The 17,819-nt window shown below is 37.3% G+C and overlaps 1 protein-coding gene across 3 annotated transcripts in view; it reads left to right on the top strand.

Moving 5' to 3' along the window:
- Nucleotides 1-17,819, top strand: part of NBAS (NBAS subunit of NRZ tethering complex) — a 185,828-nt gene that overhangs the window by 102,394 nt on the left and 65,615 nt on the right. For all 3 annotated transcript variants that reach the window (XM_080583780.1, XM_080583781.1, XM_080583782.1), the window contains exons 41-44: nt 4,284-4,513; nt 7,480-7,590; nt 10,976-11,226; nt 12,233-12,567. In XM_080583780.1, coding sequence (XP_080439906.1) covers nt 4,284-4,513; nt 7,480-7,590; nt 10,976-11,226; nt 12,233-12,567 — 927 coding nt within the window. The remainder of the gene's footprint in view (nt 1-4,283; nt 4,514-7,479; nt 7,591-10,975; nt 11,227-12,232; nt 12,568-17,819) is intronic.

Genomic DNA, 17,819 nt, shown 5'->3' with positions numbered 1-17,819 from the left:
CTAGTCATTTCTGTATTGCAATCTGAAGATCATTTACATTAAAAACAAACAAACAATACTCCTTTTTAGAACATTTTGAAAGATTATTGGTCTTAAAATAAGTAAACAGGCTACATAGCTTATCATGATCTAATGTCATCAATGACGTACTTACATTAAAGCTATCTTTTTTATTATCATTATCATTATTTTTTCCGTAGCTGTAAAATTGTTGCCACTTCAGGAGAACAGCAGAAAGACTGACTCATATTCCCCTTTTTTTTCTTAATGTATATGGCTGAATGAAGCATTTTAAAGGGATGTGAAAGAAAAAGGTGATCAGTGACAGCCAACATGGCTTCACTAAGGGCAGATCGTGCCTGACAAATCTGCTGGCCTTCTACCACAGGGTTACAGCGTTGGTGGAGAGGGGAAGAGCAACTGACATCCTCTACCTGGACTTGTGCAAGGCACTTGACCCTGTCCCCCATGATATCCTTGTCTCTAAATTGGAGAGACATGGATTTGATGGATGGACCACTTGGTGGCTAAGGAATTGGCTGGATGGTCACATTCAGGGAGTGTATGTTACAGGAAAGCTGGGGAGGGACTCTGTCAGGGAGTGTAGTGATAGGACAAGGGGGAATGATTTTAAACTAAAAAGGGGAGATTTAGGTTAGAGGTTAAGAGGGAATTCTTCAGTCAAGAGGGTGGTGGGGCACTGGAATAGGCTGCCCGGAGAAGCTGTGGATGCCCCATCCGTGGCAGTGTTCAAGACCAGGTTGGACGAGGCTTTGGGCACCCTGATCTCTAGTGGGTGGCAGGGGGATTGGAGTTAGATATCTTTAAGGTTCCTTTGCCACCCAAGCCATGCTATGATCCTGTGATTCTGTAACACTGGGCAGCTGCTGGGCTCTGCTCACAGAAGCCACCCCTGCAGCTCACTGCTACCAAAGCCTTACCACGTAAGCCCAATACTGCCTTATGTCTATTTGAACTAGGTATCTAATGGATGCAGAAGTATTTGTGCTTGCCTTTTCATGAAGTTATATTATTAAAATGTGGAGATGTTAACGATTATTTAAGATTATGAAATGCAAGTTCTGAACAGGTCAATACTGAACGCTTCAGCTGTGTTTTCTCTGTGAGCTTGTCTTGGATGCCTAATAATTGCTGCACAAGCAACATCGTTATTTAAGAAAGCATTTTAAAACTGTGACAAAGATGACAAATCGGAGAGAAGAAAATCTGTATGATTCACTTAAACTGTGTGTGAGTTTTGCAAACAACTGCAACTCAGGAAAAAAGTTATAATGGATTAAAAAAAAAAGAAAACCTCACACTGATATCAGTATAGGCTGTTGCATGAAGCAGGCTGTGGGATTTCTCTAATTTTTGATTTCCCATATTTGGATAGTTCAGGGTCTAAGTCTTGTAAGGGACGGAAGGGGGCAACACTTGATTGAAAGATTTCTGGTGGTAGAGAGAGTTCAACACAATCCTTAGCAAAGGATCTTAATTAATAAAGAAAACAATGAAAACAATTGTTTTCTTCCGCTTTAATGTGTATCTCGTAACTTACCAGCTATTAGATTTCATACGTTGCTTAGCTAGAGGAGTGTGATGAACTTTTTTCTATTACACATGTAAAGATACACATACATGGGTATTCGTACAGGGAACAATCATATCGATCTTTAATTACGTCATTAGGAAGCTCAGTCCTTGTAATAGTCTGTCAGTGTTGTTTTGTATTGTAGTAGCAGTATGCCACAAAGTGCTCCTTGATCCGGGTTTCTTATTTTACTTTTATTACAACTTGATATTGAAACAAGGTAGAAGAGGTTCAGATAAGAAAAACCGTGAAAAAGTATTTACTAGTTTGATATACGGCAGTCTTGGCAGAACTGCAGGCTTATTTGTAGGTATTATTTGGCAAAAGTACTAGCAGGAGAATGATAAGCTGATTAGATAGCCTTAAGGTGCTCCTTTGAAGCATAAACAGGCAATGTGGAGGATAGCACAAAGATGCCTTTAGGGAGATGTGACACATGAAGAATGAAGGTTGGCATCAATGACAGATGTCAGATGAGAGGCTGCAACTTGGTCAGAATAATATGTTTGGAAGTCAGGTGGCAGAATTTGCTTTTAAAAAAGGAATTTCAAATTTATAGCCTGTGTTTGGCCAGTGTGTTGAAGATAAAGGTGGAACAAAAGTAAACTGTTTTGAACCTGCCTTAATATTATTTATAAGTTACTGTTGTAAATATTCAAGTTATATTCAGCCTCACTGTGAAAAACTTGGTGCTGTGCAGGAAACTTAATAAAAAGTGTTGTCTTCTCATCTTCAGAAGCAATTTCTCAAGGAATTGTTCTGACAGATGTGTTTGAAAATATTTTCAAGATTGTCTTTGCGTACTTCATGAATAATCCCATGTGCTGTGCAAAGGAAGAAGACTGCTGACATTGGACTCTGTTTTTCTTCATGGAGAGAAGGGGAACCTAGCTAAAGAGACCAAACTTACCCACAGAGGTTGTCAGAGGCACCTGCCTTTCTTAGTGGATTGTACAGAGGATTGAGGCAATTATGTTAAACAGTTTTCCTCATCTTGCTCTGATTTTCCTTGTCTCCAGTGCTCTGTTTTCTAGTGTATCACCTAAAATTAGATACCAGGGTATATAATAAGCAGCAGTGTATTGGTTTCCAGCCAGTGTAATTGCATTGTAGAGGCACTGCTCTGCCGGCCTATCTCTTTTCTGAGGTTTTATTATTCTGTTACCAATCTCTTAAACAACCTTGAAAGAACTACTGATGTTGTTTATAAAATCAATGAGTTTGCAATGTTTAGAGGGCTTCACAAAAATATCATGTGGAGAGGAAAAAGGATGCCCTGTAGCATTTAATATGACTTTGTGAGCAGCGTGTCAGCTAAGACTTGAAAAGGGGGGAAAAAATAAATCAATTTAGAATGACCATCAAGCCACAGAGAACTTCAAGCATGTCTCAAGGTTCAGATGTTTTATACATTTTTAATTTGCTGTATACTGTAGTTAATGTTTGTAAGTTTTAGCTTCTAATTTAACAGAGCTGTTCTGTAATAATAAAAACAAAGTATATTTGTCCAATATATTCAAAATATTTAAGATCACAGCAGTTAAATCAGTTATTTTAGAAAATTTTGTAGCTACTGTTGGCATCCCAAGCTATTTCTTGGTGGCTGTTCACTGTAAAGTAGTGCAGTTCAGTATTAGGTGCTGGGACACTGTAGGCAGCACTCCATCCTCAGTGGGTTTGACACAAGTCATGGTGCTGCCTTGTGGGCATCGCGGCGTCGTGGAAGAGAGAAGGCTTTGATCATGCTGAGTGATGTATCAGACACAGCTTTGTTCTAGTGAAGGGGCTTAGACATAGCCACTGCCCAGATTTTGAGGTAATTGGAAACTCGCATGTATTCCTTTTCTGTTTCAAACATTTTTACTGTATTTGCGTCATGTTCTAATTCTCTGTGTGGGCTTTTGACTACAGAAGTTAAGTGATGGATTAAATATGCACTTGATGCAGAAAAGTAAGTTTTCCTTGTGATGAAAGTTATTCTGTAAACATAGGTTATCCTAACCAGTAGGTGATCAATATTTAATTACTTGAAGATTTCAGTGTTTAATGTACAAAATGAACGTGTGTAGGCAATATGTCTTGTGTGTAATTTGCAGATCTTGCAACACTTCTTGGTCTTTGAAAGTACCAGTGCTTGATATTTAAAATGCTGCCTTTTGTCAATTCTGCAAAATAAAAGTATATCAGAAAATCAGCAATTTAAACCAAACCAAACCAAAAAAATAATCCTATTTTAGAGTATCACTTACATTTTTTTTGAGGTAGTCTGTATTTATGAATAAACTTATTTGTAGTTTTGTGACTGAGAGATTTTCAAAGTTTTCTTTATAAATTTTACAAATAAAAATAAACTTTATAAGTTTTATAAATCAGTTGCCTAGCTTAATAGTAATAAAAATAAGTGTTTTAAAAACAAATTCAGTCACAATGACATACTTTTAATCTTAGTATGTTTAGGTAAGTTTGTGTGAGTTCTTGTAGCATATGGCATAACTCTAAAACTTTCCAAAAGGACAGGTTTTAAAGTCATCATGCATACTCTCTACATATTGCAATATTTGCGTACTTAAGATTTCTGAAAAATAGAAAAATATTTCAATTTTGAACACCGGAATTGATTATTAAATGGTAATTTTTTTTAAGGAACATGTAGGATGTTTTCAAATTTGTTTTCCAATTATTTTTACAGGCTGATCCAAAAGAGCTGATTAAGATGGTCACGCAGCATGTTACTCAGTATGGCTATAAAGAGTGGCCTGAAGAAATTGCAACTTTGATAAATCAGTTGCATTACTACAATGAACGACTGCTGGATTTCACTCAAGCTCAGGTTCTGCAAGGACTTGGCAAAGGAGTAGATGTGCAGAGGTTTACAGCAGATGGACAGTACAAGAGAGAAACAATACTAGGACTGGCAGAGTAAGTAAGATCTATTAAGTTTTCATTATTTTTAAATGGAATTAGTTTAAGCTTCAAGGCAGGAAAGCAAATTGAAAGTAGTGCTGACCTTTAGAAGCAATGATAAGTTGCAAGTTCCTTCAGATATTTACACAGTAACACTGCTACAACTGGGGCCTTTGCAATTCGACTATTCCACTTAAATGAAACGTTACTCAAACATTTGGGTTGATAACTTTTAATGGAAGATAGAACTCTAAATTCAATATTAACAGTTAATAAACATAAAGTAAAATCAGGGATGTATGAAATCAGGGCACAGGTGGAGGTGTGTTCTCTTCCTTTCATCTTCTGTATGCCTGCCCTTGAAATCTATTAGGGTATGCACAAGAGTCAGTTTATAATGAACTACAGCAAAACAAATTAACAAATCTCAAAACCCCAGCTTCTTGTTACTGATTTTAAACTGTAAATAAAACTATTTTATTTGTTAATAATTAAGTTAAAACTACTCTATATTACAATATATTTTTTGTAATCACTTGGAATGACTGAAGCCTCCACTGCACATATTGTGATATTTAGAATGTTTTCTCTCACCTTTAAGTTCTCCAGAATAGGAAAAAAAAAAAAAAAGGTAAGCTGTAGGATAGTAATGTCTCTTCATTTTAAAAATACATTTTATTAACATTTGCATGCAACCACTCTACGGTGTGAACAAATATATTGAACTCTATATGTTTTGAAGGTAATCCCAGTTGAATTGTCACTAGACTGTCAAAGGGATAGTAAAAATGAGACTTCATAGCATGTAGTTGAGTGGTAGTGCTGTATTAGACAGTTGCAAAGATCCAATTAATTGCTTGTTCAGCTCACAGCTTCCTTGTTTTAATCTTCTCAGTTGACTCCTAATCTGCATTTTCTGATGAAAACAATGTGCAAATTTAATATAATTATGTAGCATATTTTTTTCTTGCTTGCATTTGAATTATCATTAAATGGCTCATGTTTTGAATCTTTTATGAAGTGCCGTTTGCAGGAACAAAACCTGGAAGAGATGGTATCTTATTTACGAAAAAAATCTTTGTACTAGAATGAAGAATTTGTTTGCTAAAACTACTTAACAATTTATGTCAATATTATCTTCCATATTTTGGTGTATTCTCATTAGAGCTTATTACACATCATTTATCAAACATTTAAAGATTGAGGTGCCTCACAGACTTAATCAAGGCTAGTTCTTAAGCAGTTTTCGGTTTGGGCAAAATAAAGCAAGAATATATCTGGGCAGTAATAAAGGAAACTAGAGCAAGACTGAATTCGAATTCCTGAGTAATCAGCTGAAGTTCCACACAGCTTTAGGCCAACCATAGTGTATAAACTTTCCAAATTACTTTTCACTTGTGACAAGTTCCTCCCCCCTGCTCCCAACTCAACTACTCTGAGGTTTTCAACCTATCACTGCTTCTGCTTAAATATTTTAATTGGAAGCTGATTTTAATGAATATCTGTTTTTTCCTTGTCTTATGTAACTGAGCTGAAATACTTTTGTTATTTTTTTTTTTTTGTGCCTGAGTGATCTGGATTAGAAAATTTGTGCAATTGTGGAGCAATTGGAATTTCCATAATTTAGTTGGTGATTATTGGGTTCTCAGAATGATTTTGATGCATGTGAAATAGGTCCCTTTCCAGAAGACTAAACCAGAATATCCTGTATAAAACCTCTTCCAATGTACTGTAGCTCTTAATAGTGGCATTAGTTTCTGAAACACTTTGTATGCTTTTGGTATACTGCTTTGGTCTTTTTTCTGGTGCAGACATCTCTCTTTCTTCCCGATGCTTTACAGAACACAAACAGCTGTAGCCTTCCATTTTGTTTTCCTCTTTCAAACATGAGACTTAAAGACTCTTAGCTTAAATCTTCATTTCACTTCTCCTTTGTTTGTTTTTTGTTTTGTTTTAAGTCTTCTGAGGATGGATGACTGGAAACGTCAATCTCATTTCTTTTCATTATAATTGAACTCAGTCCTGGTTGTAGTGCTTTGTAGCTAACTGATGTGTACAACGATTGTGAGTGCACACGTGCATTTGTATAATACAAAAGAGGTTTAACATAATAACACTGGGGGAAAAAAAAAACACCCTGATTTTCCAAATGCCTTTTTCTGGGAGCTTGGAGATGATCATCAAAATTCCAGCTGAGCAGCGCTGCACAGGCATATTTTCAGGTACTTCAGCAATGCATGCTAGCACACAGACGAGACATGGCTAAGAACCATTCAGAAGAACTGCTCCTTTCTTTGCTTTCTTTTGCACCAATCTTTGAGCTGTACTAGCTTCAGTGGGTTAATAGAAAATAATATGAGGTTAACTTCAGGCTTTCATCACTTAACAGAACAAGCTGTTAAAGGGCAGTAACACAAACAGTTTTTACTATTTGTAGTGCACTTACAAAGTGTAGCTGGACACCTTCACAGTTTTTTCAGCCTGCAAAGACTAGGAATGTTTCTGGTTGTGAACTTCTAGGAAAAGCTTTGAGTATCTACATACCAATCTACTTACCAAAGGCTTCAGAATTGCTGCATCTAGTAAGTGCTGTGATGCATTGGTTCACATTGGTTATCATTTTGTAACTTTAAGGAAAAATGATTTTTTTCTATAGCAAAAAGGTTAAGCAGAAACCCAACTGTTACTGAGAACCAAGGTGTATGTGGAACAGGTATTTGTCTTTGAAATATCTCTGTATTTTGATTTTATTTCAAAATTTTCCCCTAATGGACCACTGAATATAGAAAATGCAAGAAGGCACACTTCGTGTATTTTTATTTAACTGTGGTTTAAAACTAGTGAATTAAATCTAGTTTCTTGGTTTAAAAGAATAAGATTAACAAGAAATCATTGCTCTTCTATTTGTAATACTTACTGTCCTGACTCTAGGGACTTAGTGTAACTTTTCCTTGTTCTATTTCATGGCTCTTTTCTACAAGAACACTTGAAGAAAATGTATACAAGATTTCTGTTTCTTTGGCTCAGCGATACAACGTCCCCCTTTGGGAAGTTTATATGACCCATCTGGAATTTTTATTCACTGACAGTGGGTAAGTTTTGCAAATTCACTTCCGATTCTATTACACAGAAATATGTTCTAATCTGAGAGAGAATGGCATTATACTTGGGGCAGATTTAGGTTTGTGTTTTCATATTTCTTGCATGTGGTGTTTTTGTAACCAGCCATGAAAATGTGTTACAAGCAAACATAAAAGTCCATGTGCATCTTACTGTTCTTGTAAATATCCTGGGACTTTGTTTCAGTGTTTAGGTTTCCAAAGCTTTGAATGTCCTTTCCACAGCTATTGAGTCCTTGATAGCAAAATATCTTTTATTTACTTTTACAGTCCTTTGGAATAGGTTGCGAATTGTGATAATGTTTGTTTATTTTAAAATACACTTTGGTATTTATTGACCTCTCTTCTAAATAGTAGCAAAGGAAATAACTGTATTAGAGCTTCTTAGTTGTGTTAATCATCTGTGTGTGTGTGTTGGTTTTTTTTTTTTTTTTAAGGAAGCACTTTTCTACAAGAGTTCTTTGGAACTTTTCTAGACTACAGGATTGTGGCAGATCAGACTTGGCATTGATGGCAAGGGGGATTCTTTTCTTTTGCATTCCAGAGTTGGTTCAAGAGCCTTTTTTTTCTTTTTTCTTTTCAGACTTTGACATCTTGTCAGTCAGACGAGTACTTTTAGCAAATTGAAAGAGAAATAAACCCTTTCAATGAAAGCCTAAGCTACTAGCCTGAATAGTGCATTCAGGTGACAGTGATGTAGAGCCCCATGTGTAATATAGCAGCTCTTATCTACTGTTCTGACAGATATGATGAAATTAGTTGGTTTCAAATTTTAAATTGCGAAAGCAGCTGTAGCTTGCAGCAGTACTTCTACCTCTCTTAACATTAACTATTAATTAAAAAGCATTAAAATGTTTTATAGAACATGAGGCATAAAAAACAAAGCCTGATAGATTTTGGTACATGGTCTGAGAAGGTGAAATAACATTCTGGGATTCCCTTTGCTTCCTTCAGAAAACAGAAAAGTTGTATCTTTGAAGTTTTGATGCTACTGAATGAATTAGTTCTTTAAACAAAATAGACAGTTGGGGTGTAAACCTGGCAATACTGGGGTGAATATGAAAGAACCAGATCACTTCTCTGGGACTAAAATTCTACCGAAGGTGTTTTGCACCAGTTTTCTGTCACTTTTTGTTCTGTCCTCTGTTAGTATTCATAGAATTCTGAAATCACCGAAGTACGAAGTAACGACCTTTTCCCTAATGAAATTCAAAAAAGTCTTGAAAATTGATATATAATAGCATAATATGCTGCTGAGTATGTTTTTGTTGTATCATAATCTCATTTTAAAGTTGATTGACAGCATATGGCCATTACAATATATTTTACTCTTGGGATTATGGCATTAATAATGCATGCCTCGTTATGCACTCATTCTGAAATGAAAAGAAGTTTATTCTAAGACCTACTGCACATTTGGTTAAAGAGATTATTTCTATAAGCCACTTTATGTACAGAGAAGCTCAAAAAAAGCACTTACAAGGTTTTATTAACTATTTCCTTGATTAGTTGGTAACAAACATGTTTTTCTGTTGTGCTGTGAATTTGAACTTGATTAAAATTGCATATAATTACTGTTTTTTAATTAATTGAAAACTTAATTGTTTCTTTTGGAGGATCTGGTCAAATTTGATTGCCAAAGTGTATAAAATGCTTTTTATAATTTCAGCAACAAGAAATTTTATGTTCATCCTCCATGGATTCTATTCCACAATCTTTCTGAACAGCATAATGAACCTTTCTTGTTCTCTCCTGCATCCATCCCACTCCCTCAACAAAACAAAAGAGAAACAAAAAGCACACAGCAAAATCTGTCAATTTAAAATTTAATATCTCAAAGTTCAAACTATAGGCTGGATGGTATGGAAAGAAAAGTGTATTCAGAGCTTTCAAATCTCTTTCTTGATATAAATCAGTTTCAAGTGTCAGTTTTGTCTTACATTAAGAGTATTAAGAGTGAATGACATTCTGTTTCTATTAGTAGCAGACATTTTTTCCTTAATATGGTAGAACCATTACACTTAGCAAACAGCTAGAATCTAGAAACCTAAATTAAAGCTTACAAGGTTAGGTTTCTAGCCTGTGGGCTAAGTTCTAGCCATAAAAAATAACTCAGAAATAACTTCTCCCTTAGAAATCGAAGATTAATTTTAAACTAAGAGACGGTTGTCTGTAGTATTTGCTGTATGAAATTCATCTTTAAGAATGAAACTTAGACTTACTTTACTTGGATATCAAAAAGAAACAGTACCTTACTTGTGGCATATATGCTGAGGGAAGAATGATGTCAAAATTCTAATTTAATCAATTGTAAAGGTACAAGAAAGTCAAATGTGATTAGAAGACATCAAATCTCAAATTGAAACATACCTACCTAAGGTGGCCTATGACTGGATGCTGGGAAGAGTCGGTTTGATGCTCATCCATAGATGACTTCTTTCCTTAGATTTTAGGTAAAATTTTCTGTTGAGAAATGTATAAACTCAAGATGAGACTTCATTGATATACATCCATTTTTATCCCTGTTGAGGGGGAAAAAAGGAGTGATTGCGTTCAGCTGTCTTTTATGTAGTCTGTTGGAAGTGTCTGAATTCATGCTGTGAATGAACTAATGTGTTCATTTCAAAGGGGTCAAGAAAAAAATTTCCAGCAGTGAGACTGGCTGAGGTCAACCTGAGATTTGTTGGTATTTTCTTAAGTTTTCATGGATGACAATTTGAAAGGTAGCGTAGTAAAACTGTCAAATTAAATATGCTAAGTATGAGTGATAGTGTCAAATAGATAAACTACTGGGCAAGAGCCAATTTTCAGTGATTCTGTAAAAGAATGCACAGGTGCTCATTTACTACAGAAAATAAAATGTAATAGAATGAGAGAACGGATTGGGCTGTAAGATTTTTCTTACATCTCAGCCACAAGTGCTGTGTGGATATATATTTTCTAATTAATTAATTAATTTATTTATTTATATTGGTGATGGCTTTTATTTTGTTTGGTTGCTTTTTGTTTTAATATTCCTATACACATGCAGTGGACATGTCTACTTTTACATATTTCTGTAATTAGGGATTTGAAATGCTGCCTTGAATCACACTTCAGTATTTGTCACCCTTAATCTGCACGTCCAAGTAAACAAATAATATGATCAGGAAATGAAGGAACTCCTTAGTTTCAATTCTCCATAAAGAGAAGCTATCTAAACATTTATGAATGAGTGTTTACTCTTTCAGAATCTCTTACAAAGTTGAACCTTACTACTCAAACTGAGAAAAGTATCGTTCTGTCTCCAGAAGTGTTGAACTGAAAAGGCATTAATGGCATGTTCATGCCTTTAAAGCAAAACTCTTTCTAAATGCAGATTATCTACGCTGGAAATAGAAGAAAGAGCACAAAGTCTTGGTCTTTTTGAGACTTTGAAAACAAGTCCTGAAACCTTACATGAACACATGGTTAAATATGTTTACCCAAGTATTGAAGGTAGAGATCATCAGCGGTTGCTTTATTATTTCACACTCCTTGAAAATTGTGGTTGCTCAGAATTTGTGAAGCATGCTGTGAAACCTGAAACTCACATTCGACTCCTGAAAAAATTCAAAGCTGTTGCACCAGGTAGGAGAGTTAATGCTTTTTTTCCTAGGTGTATTTATTATTCTGTTATGAGTGTTGACATGGTTATGTTTATCTAATTTATACTTGCCAGGCAATTTTTTTTTTTTTCAATGAGCGTATCAGATGCCTGCAAGCAATTTGGTGGGTTAGTCATGCATTGTAGGAAGAGAGAAGTTCCTTCTCTTTGTATTACCGGAAATTTAACTGAAATTTTTTTTGCCTACTGTGATAGATTAAAAACAGATTTCTGCTGGTAATGCAAGTCAGAATTACTAGCAATGATGTATAATGAATTTTTAAAGAAAAAATACAGACATCCTGGAGCATAATTTTTAAGCCTGCAAGTTCAACATTAACTGTCTAAGTCATTTGAGAATATTAATTTATCTTTCAAAAGTCTAAGTTACATAATATATCAAGAACTTTAAGGATTTTTGTAAAGAGGGTAATTTTATTTTGTATTTTTTCTTTGATGTTACTTTTTGCCTTTGCAGAAATACATTATTTATTCCTCTTACATTATTAGACAATACATATGAAAGAGAACTGCTGGAAAGTATTTTGGAACTTTGAATACCATTTTCAATTTGCTTATAAAGTAAAGTATTGATAAGATACTGTTAAGATGAGCTTTTATAGGATTTATTTTTTTTAAAATGGTCTCATGATTCTACATACTAAAAATATCCTTGCACATTTGAAAAACTGTGTGTTTTGTGTGTGTGTGTGTATCAGCATATGAAGTCAAAATATGTTCCAGGGACTGAGGGACCTCATATGTGAGGTCAGCATAAAATCCTGGTGTTATCTGCATGCAAACCTGTCTTCCTCCCCAGTCTGTCAATATGCATGATTGAAAATGGAAGTGGAACAAAGAGTTTTTCTAGTTCTGACTGGATTGCACAGAAATGTGAAGAGTTTGAGTAGATTTATTTAAATAACTAAATAACTTTGAAAATAATGAATAACTTTTATTTCATTTGTCTTTTTCTCCTTCTGTCAATAGGTCTTAATTACAAAAAGCTAATAGATGAAAACGAAAACCCTCTGGGAACGCTAGAGCCCATACTTACAAGTCAAAATATCTTATCTATTTCCAAACTGGCTCCCAAAATTCCTAAAAAAGATGGCAGTATGCTGTCACCAAGCTCTCTTTATGCTGTCTGGTTACAAAAACTTTTTTGGAATGGTGATAACCATCTTATTAAAAAAATACCAGAAACTATGGATGAGTGGCTACATGCATATGATGTGTGTTCAAAGTACTTTGATAGACTTGATCCAGATGATATCATCACTTTTATTGATGAAATTACCTTTTCTTCAAAAGCTGTCACAAAGGTAAGCAGATACATTTGAAAAATTTCAAACTTCAGGTGAAGCACGGTTGATGTACTGTCAGGGAGAAATTTTCAGCAAATCTTTGCATTTTTCATTTTACAGTTTTTAAAGATAAATTCATAAAGCTACCTTCCTATAAACCTCTCTCTTCTTTTTATAACCATCACTGTATAAAATATACATACATATGTACATATACGTATACATATCTATATCTATATCTATATATATATATATAAAGGAGTTAGCTCTGAGGATCAGAAGGATTTTCATGGAACCCCAAAGTCCCAGTATTGTGGTTGAGCAGAGAATAAGATGCTTTTCTTATGTGTTTGTTTATTTCACTTGTGCTGATCCTAAAATTCACTGTGCTGCAGGCTTCTGTTTACTACAAGGCTTTTGCATTCTGAATAGGATACTCCACAGAGAGGTGTTCTGGGCCACTGCATATGGTTTCTAGCCACTGTAATAATGTAAATTATAAACTCTGTTGTAATTTCCATCTGGCTGAAAGCCTGTTATTGAAAGGATGTACTTCTGTGTCGGTAGCATATACTACCAGATCTACAGTTTCTTTTTGCCCAGTGAAACCTGTTTGTAAAGGTATTTCTAACATAAAGTTACGTTAGAAATAAAGTACTGTCAGCTGTCTCTTACAGCTCTTCAGTGGAACCATCATTGTGATTAGGTTTTTGATCCTTTGTATCAAGTAAACAAGGACATAAAACTATCAGAGTGTGTTCAAAGGAGGGCAACAAAGAGGGTGAAAGGTCTAGAGGGGAAGGTGTATGAAGAGCAGCTAAGTCCCTTGGTTTGTTCAGCCGAGAGAAGAGGAGGCTGAGGGGAGGCCTCATGGCGGCCTGCAGCTCCCTCACGAGGGGAGCGGAGGGGCAGGCGCTGAGCTCTGCTCTCTGGGGACAGCGACAGGACCCGAGGGAATGGAGCTGGAACAGGGGAGGGTCAGGATGGGTGTTAGGGAAAGGTTCTTCACCAAGAGAAGAACCTCTTACCTGTGCAACCTGCTCTTACCTGTGCAACCTGCTCTAGTGAACCTGCTTTTGCGCGGGGGGTTGGACCCAGTGATCTCTGGAGGTCCCTTCCAACCCCTACAATTCTGTGAAGAGAGTGGTTGGACAGTGCAACAGGCTCCCCAGGGCAGTGGTCATAGCACTGAGCCTGCCAGCATTCAATAAGCATGTGCTCTCGAAAATATGGTTTGATTTTGGGGTCGTCCTGTGTGGACATAGGAGTTGGACTTGATGATCCTTGTGGGTCCCTTCCAAACAGGGATATTCTGTGATTCTAAATATTCAGATTTGCATGCCTATCTGGAAAAACTGACAGTCATGCTGAGGTTTCAGTTGCCAGACATGAACCCTGAGCTGAGGTAGCCAGGGGATGACTGTGCTCTAACGAGAAGATAATTTCCATTCCCGCTTTCCATTATTTATCGGCAGTCCTGGCTATCAGGGGAGGTTCCAGTCGACTGGCAGCTAGCAAACATGACGCCCATCTACAAGAAGGGCCGGAGGGTAGACCCGGCGAACTATAGGCCTGTTAGTTTGACCTCAGTGCCAGGGAAGCTCATGGAGCAGATTATCTTGAGTGTCATCACGCGGCACTTGCAGGGCAAGCAGGCGATCAGGCCCAGTCAGCATGGGTTTATGACAGGCAGGTCCTGCTTGATGAACCTGATCTCCTTCTATGACAAAGTGACACGCTTAGTGGATGAGGGGAAGGCTGTGGATGTGGTCTACCTTGACTTCAGTAAGGCTTTTGACACCGTTTCCCACAACATTATCCTCGAGAAACTGGCTGCTCGTGGCTTGGACTGGCGTACGCTTCATTGGGTTAAAAACTGGCTGGATGGCCGGGCCCAAAGAGTTGTGGTGAATGGAGCCAAATCCAGTTGGAGGCTGGTTACTAGTGAAGTCCCCCAGGGCTCAGTGCTGGGGCCGGTCCTCTTTAATATCTTTATCGATGACCTGGATGAGGGGATCGAGTGCACCCTCAGTAAGTTTGCAGATGACACCAAGTTAGGTGCGTGTGTCCATCTGCTCGAGGGTAGGAAGGCTCTGCAGGAGGATCTGGATGGGCTGGACCGATGGGCTGAGGTCAACTGCATGAACTGCATGAAGTTCAACAAGGCCAAGTGCCGCGTCCTGCATCTGGGGCGTAACAACCCCAAGCAGCGCTACAGGCTGGGAGATGAGTGGCTGGAAAGCTGCCTGGCGGAGAAGGACCTGGGAGTACTGGTTGATAGTCGCCTGAATATGAGCCAGCAGTGTGCTCAGGTGGCCAAGAAGGCCAACAGCATCCTGGCTTGCATAAGAAGCAGTGTGGCCAGCAGGTCTAAGGAGGTGATTGTCCCCTTGTACTGTGCCGCACCTCGAGTACTGTGTTCAGTTTTGGGCCCCTCACTACAAGAAGGACATGGAGGTGCTCGAGAGAGTCCAGAGAAGGGCAACGAAGCTGGTGAGGGGTCTGGAGAACAAGGCTTACGAGGAGCGGCTGAGGGAGCTGGGATTGTTCAGCCTGGAGAAGAGGAGGCTCAGGGGAGACGTTGTCGCTCTCTATAGGTACATTAAAGGAGGCTGTAGCGAGGTGGGGGTTGGTCTATTCTCCCACGTGCCTGGTGACAGGACGAGGGGGAATGGGCTAAAGTTGTGCCAGGGGAGGTTTAGGTTGGATGTTAGGAGGAACTTCTTTACTGAAAGGGTTGTTAGGCATTGGAATGGGCTGCCCAGGGAGGTGGTTGAGTCGCCGTCCCTGGAGGTCTTTAAAAGACGTTTAGATGTAGCCCTTAGTGATATGGTTTAGTGGAGGAGTTGTTAGTGTTAGGGCAGAGGTTGGACTAGATGATCTTGGAGGTCTCTTCCAACCTAGACGATTCTGTGATAATAGCGTCTTCATGTATGATTGCTGGTAGTGACTACTTAAAACTCTTTCTGCTAACGTACCTTTCAGGAAAATTTCTCATTAGCTGTGGATGAATGATGCAGGGAAAGGTTGGATAGCCTCCCCTGTGCATGTGTTTTAAAATGTGTTGTTTATTTCTGTTTAGGATTCTAATACAGTTTCTCTAATCTCTTAAGATGAGTAGGAGTAAAGGGAAGGAGCTGTTGATGACTCCTTCAAGGTTATTGCGGTTGCTGTCCAAGTAGACCTTTTTAGCAGAAACCTGCCAGCTTTTTGGATGAAACTCAAAGTCATGAAACAAACTCAGTAAGTGTTTGAAGCAGCTGGTCAAATCAGCTGATTTAGTATCTACCATGCACTGGGTTTGGGAATGAAACAGCTATTTGACCAGCTTGCAACTAGCCTTCCCTTAGAATACAGTTAATGATTTTCAAGTGCAAGTGTACGATGAAAAATTATTGTAGTAGTTCTTGAAAAAGTATTTTTCAGAGATCTCTTTTCTCTAACTTTCATCTGAAAAGTGCTTCATACATAAAAGCTGTATTTTGGTTTGCAGTTGTTACTTAAAATTTCATCATGTTTTGAAGCAGTGCTGGTCATGCAACTGCTATTTTAACTCTCTAAATCAACACTTTCTTCCCAGCCCAGTTCTGTGGCCAAGGACATACTATATTGGTTTCTTATTCCCCTAACACTTCTGTACATTTCCGTATTTCATGGAGGTATTGATACTTAATATAGGTAAAGGACTGAAAAAAAAAAAAAAAGCATAATGATTACCATGAAGTAATCTCTAATCTCACTGAGACAGCAAAGTTTTTTTTTGTTTTTTGTTTTTTTTTTTTTTTTAAGTGGACCTTGAGGAGAAGCTTAAAGCGAGATAGTGGAAGTAGGATTTTTAGGAATTGGTCCTGGGTGTCCCTGCTTGGGAAGGGGTTGGACCAGATTACCTCCACAGGTCTCTTCCTACCTCAGCCATTCTGTGATTATGTTGCAGGTTTCTGTGGAATTAAAAGGGAAGCTGTTTCTGTCATCTCAGAGTTGAATGTTAATCACTGGCAGTAAGAGTGGCAGGGTCAGGATCTTCATACATGAGTAAATGTTACTTGTACAATACTTTATTGAGAAATACTTAGATATTCTTAAGGAAATGGGCTTCTGTGATGAGTTTTCACCCTAAAGAGTGAAATCTGTTGAGCTGAAATAGTGTGTGATATTCCTTTACTTGAAAATGAAAACAGCTTTTTAGGACTTTTTATCACACGTGGCCTATAAAATTAAAAATGTTTTTAAACTGTAAAAACTTTTTAAAAGGAAAACTCAACTTCACATTCAAACAAAAATTGAACTAGCCCCTAAGCTGTTTTTTTGTCACAGGGTATGACACCAAATCTCATTACTGAACTGACTAGAAATATGAAGGGATAGCCATTCATGTTTGAGAATAAAATAATCAGAGAAATGAAATGTTAGTAGTGCTACAGTTCAGCTCTATGCAAATATGAAAGCAAAATTAAAATGGTCTTGGGAAGAACCTGTATTCTGTTTTTTTTTAATGCTTTGTTCTGTATATGCTGACAACATCATGACTTATAAGCATGCAGTATATTCACACTGTTCTCTAGGATATAACAGTTAGATGGAGTACTTGAATTGTTTGCCTTTTGCATCTCTCTTAATTGCATTTTGAACATTAGAATATACAGTAGAAGAGGAAAAATGAAAAAGGTAAATGTTTTAATCTTTTATGAGGTTTACAAAATGGATACATAAATCCATCCGTGGTAATTAATTTTTAATGTGATCTGAAGAGTATCACCTTTTCCCTGCTTATAGTAAAACCTGATGTTGAGATCTTGTTCAAAGTAACAAAATCATACCTAATTTCTGTTAATGGGAATGGAAATGATTCATTTTTGAACTGTGTCCTGGGCTGCATAAATAGAAGTGTGGCCAGCAGGTTGAAGGAGGTAGTTCTCCTTCTCTGTCCTGATCTCATGAGATCCCACATGTAGGAATGCATCCAGTTATGGGGTCTCCAGTACAAGAAAGACATGGACCTATTGGAGAAGGTCCAGAGAAGGGCCACAAAAACAATCGGAGGGCTGGAGCACCTCTACTGTGAAGAACGGTTGAGAGAATTGGGGTTGTTCAGCCTGGATGAGAGAAGGTTCCAGTTAAAACTTTTTCCAACTTTTCAATATACAAAGGAGCTTAATTAGAAAGACAGAGAAGGACTTTTTACAAGGATATGTAGAAACAGGACAAGGGGTAATGGTTTTAATCTGAAAGAGGGACGTTTTAGGTAACATCTTCAGAAGAAATTCTTCATT

This window comes from Anser brachyrhynchus, assembly GCF_964034855.1.
Source record: "Anser brachyrhynchus genome assembly, chromosome: 3".
NCBI lineage: Eukaryota > Metazoa > Chordata > Aves > Anseriformes > Anatidae > Anser > Anser brachyrhynchus.
The sequence above is the reverse complement of the archived record's forward strand: the minus strand, read 5'-3'. Positions and strand labels throughout refer to the sequence as shown.